The sequence below is a fragment of the Atta colombica genome, unplaced genomic scaffold (assembly GCF_001594045.1).
Source record: "Atta colombica isolate Treedump-2 unplaced genomic scaffold, Acol1.0 scaffold153, whole genome shotgun sequence".
Taxonomy (NCBI): Eukaryota; Metazoa; Arthropoda; class Insecta; order Hymenoptera; family Formicidae; genus Atta; species Atta colombica.
The window spans coordinates 2,127,350-2,130,842 of record NW_017259243.1 but is presented as its reverse complement, the minus strand read 5'-3'; the positions used below and the strand labels follow the sequence as shown (position 1 = coordinate 2,130,842).

The window sequence follows — 3,493 nt, the reverse complement described above, 5'->3', positions numbered from 1 at the left end:
TGTTTTTTAAAGAAAAAGCGCAGATATTTTTCAAGTGCATATTTTGAAAAGAGCAAAATATAATCATTATAAGCCGAATTAATTTTTTATTTATTACATCATCAACATTCATTAAAGATATCATATTATGACAAAGTGTAAAACAATTGTAATAAAACTTTTTTTTACTACTTATATTAAATTAACATTTACTGTGACCTTTGCGTAAGATTCGATTGATTTTGGAAACCGGTCGGTTAGTGATCCTCGTGAACGTTATCTTCTTCATCCTCATACTCTGTTTCAATATAATTCGGCAATTCATCACCATGAAAATCGTCGCCATTCGCAGAATAGTTCTGAACTTTATCATCGTTTATAGTTCGTCCGATAGCAAAATCATCCTGATAATCCAGTTTTGCAGTAGAGAACGATCGATCAAACATTACATTGAACAGTCCGACATGCCTATAATTACGTTGTATGAAATAACTCGTTATTGCAGCGATAAATGATCATTGATCGCAAATGTATAGTTACGATAAAATAGATAATGTGAATAATCTCGACAACATAAATTACAAAAAAATTAGAGAAATTACTAATCAGAATAAAAAATATTTGGACATAGAATTTTTAAAGAATATTATTCTTTCTGAATTATTTAATCTTCAAATTTTGAAAACACATTTGCCAATAGAAGTAAAATCCAAGCGAGAGAACTAACTTGGCAATAATTGGAATCGTGTCATTAATAATCCTAGATTGAATGTTGAACCACTTAAGCACGGCGTCCATAGAAATGATTGATTTATTACGTGTGCTTATAAATTTGATATCCTGCTTTTCCTGTTTTTTGTATGAATTGATCATGCAATCCAAGCCCGTCGGTTTTTCTAAGGAAATCATTTTGATTTTATTGCCCTTTTCGTCTTTTTTAAAATCCTTCTTACATTCATCTATCTCTCTGTATTCGCGATCTATCTGTTCCTTCATCAATTGTTCCATAGACTTTTTATCTGCAACGAACAAGTAAGGAATTTATTATAACAAGAATTTAGTTGTTCTTCTTTCATGAATCATAATATAAGAAAAAATTTTAAAAACCCATAATTCTTTCATAAACTTTAGGTGATGGAGGAGCTTTCACTGATTCTTCTTTAAGCTTTTCATCTACAAAAAAATAATTAATTAAAAATTTAACAAAATTGAAGAATTTCTATAAATTTGTATTATAATACAAAAAAAAATTAAAGAGATTTTTATCTTTAAAAGGGAGTCACTCTTCAAAATAACAATTCACTCTAAAAATTTTAGAATATATAAGATGTTTTAAGATCTTAGACGCAAACTTTATCAGTCAACACTATTAACTGATACATTTTTAAGGACCTATACGTCTGGTCGCATTATATTTGACAATACCAGCTTACATCTTTTGATTTTATGTTTACAAAAGACAATAAAAAAAGCAAAAACTTAAATTAGTATCATCAGAGGACAATGTAATGCTGCCGCGCTATCGATTATATATATCTCACATTCGGTGCAAATAGAGATGCATAGCTCTTTAACAATGCATCGGGGAGAATGTAAGTTGTCCTTAACAAAGTTAGTTCTTAACAAAAGTTGTTTCTTTTAAGATCTATCATCCCTTAAAGTTCATCCCTAAGATCTCAAAACACTTCGTATAATAACTATAATTAAATTAAGTTTATCTAAATAATTAAATTAAGTTTATCTTACCTCTTTTAAGTTCTTTTTCTTTGTTGGTACTTTCCTTCTTATAGAAGTTTTCGGATTCATAAAATTTGTTGTCTTTTTTCGTAGACTGACAGATTTGCGTCTTATCAGTAGTCTTTTTTCTCGATATACATTTAGCAGGACCTTTCACGCACTTTTTCTTAGTTTCCTCTTTTTTCTCGTCCTTCATTTTTGGTTCCTTACAAGACGAAGTTTGTCTTTGATCTTTTTTGTCTTTGCTGTAGCTGACATTGCTAGTATAAAATCTTTTATTTACATTTATGCCGAGAGTGATATCGGAAATCGAATTGGAGAAAGATTTACGGTTCCGCGGAACGGAGAAAATTGACTGTTTCGTAACATCGCTTGTTGAGTAATATCGCTTTCCGTCTACTTTGCTGCAACTTTTATCACACGTTCGGGAGGAATTTCTTTTGCAGCTGTTAGATCGCTTTCGATTGTTTCCGGTGCATTTTCGTCCTGCATTTTCTTTCTCATTGTTGCACTTTACACGTTGCTTCTTGCATTTTGATTCAAAATTATATGTTTTTTTCATGGAATTTTTACAGGTTATATGTGATTTATCAGCTTTTTCGCAATCGTCATATTGCTTATATTTTGATTGCCGTCCTGATTAGGATATTAAAATAAAACATATAGTAAAAAAATAGAGATAAATACCAAAATAAATTAATAGATTAGTGAAGAAAAGATATAAAAACATACAATACATGGAAAAGGAAATAGGAAAATTAGAAAATGGATAAATCAATACACATAAAATTTCATCAAGATATACTAAAGCTAAATCATAATTAGGCAGCTAATGTTAGTATAATGATGACAATAACAATAATAATTTTGACCTACTATTTCTGAATATATACATCAATTTCAGATGTTTCATAAAGTATCACGTGAATATTAAATTAAATTTTATTTCTTAATGAGAATTATTACTACTATTGTTACTTACTATTATTATTATTATTATTATTGTAACAACGATTATGTCGATCTGCGTTATTTTTATTACAGCTTCTATCAATATCTTGCTTCTGTGAACAATTAGAATTTCTCGATGCTCGATCTCTCAATAAAGAATCTTGCCTTGTGCAATTCTTTGACAAAAGTCTTTCTTGTGCGTTATTCTCATCATACTTCTGATTCCCAAAACATTGCTTCTTGTCCTTCTTGTGTAGCCTTTTTTGGTTTAGTTTGGCATACATGTAGTTTTTGTTGAGATTAGAGTTTCTCTCTTGTTGTTTCTCATTCACGTCTTGAGACGAAGCGCACGTGTTCTTCCGTTGTGTTTTCCCGCAGAATTTTTTACTTTCCATCCAGCAACGTCTTGCAATGTCTTGAGAATACGTATCGTAATCATTCTCGATCTCATCTTCGCATTTCGATCGATGTGATTTATCATCCTTCTCGTAATCGGCGCATTTTTTTGATTTTGAAGTGTCGCAGGAAAACGATTGCAGTCTCATCAGAGAAACGCGATCTGCGATTGTCAATCTCATTAAATATCAATCGTTAGTGTATTAATATTATTAATATTAGTTGCAAACTAATTATTAAACGCTTTCCATTGAATTACTGTATGCACATATGTATATTCAAACAATATTAACCCTTCCTTGACATATACTGTGTGGTGTAATCCACAAAAATATTTTAATTCTTTGAAACTCAATTTTTTTTTATTTTGTAGAACAAAAATATAATGTTTATAAAAACATCTCTGTTTTTTCAATTCTCAAAATAGCCT

At 29.9% G+C, this 3,493-nt stretch overlaps 1 protein-coding gene across 1 annotated transcript; it reads right to left on the bottom strand.

Annotated features, from left to right (window-relative positions):
• Positions 1 to 236: 236 nt before the first annotated feature.
• LOC108685474 lies at positions 237 to 1,951 on the bottom strand. Its single transcript, XM_018190261.1, has 3 exons — positions 1,726 to 1,951; positions 707 to 998; positions 237 to 447 (listed from the first exon to the last, which is right to left on the bottom strand). The coding sequence occupies exons 1-3, from the start codon at positions 1,910 to 1,912 to the stop codon at positions 237 to 239; spliced, it is 690 nt and encodes a 229-aa protein (XP_018045750.1). The 5' UTR covers positions 1,913 to 1,951.
• Positions 1,952 to 3,493: the final 1,542 nt, after the last annotated feature.

Coding starts and splice junctions, on each gene's coding strand:
- LOC108685474 (XM_018190261.1), bottom strand. CDS start 1,912: ATGAAGGACGAGAAAAAAGAGGAAACTAAGAAAAAGTGCGTGAAAGGT. Junction 999..1,725: donor AGAAAAAGAACTTAAAAGAG/GTAAGATAAACT, acceptor TGTTCGTTGCAG/ATAAAAAGTCTATGGAACAA. Junction 448..706: donor ACGATTCCAATTATTGCCAA/GTTAGTTCTCTC, acceptor ACGTAATTATAG/GCATGTCGGACTGTTCAATG.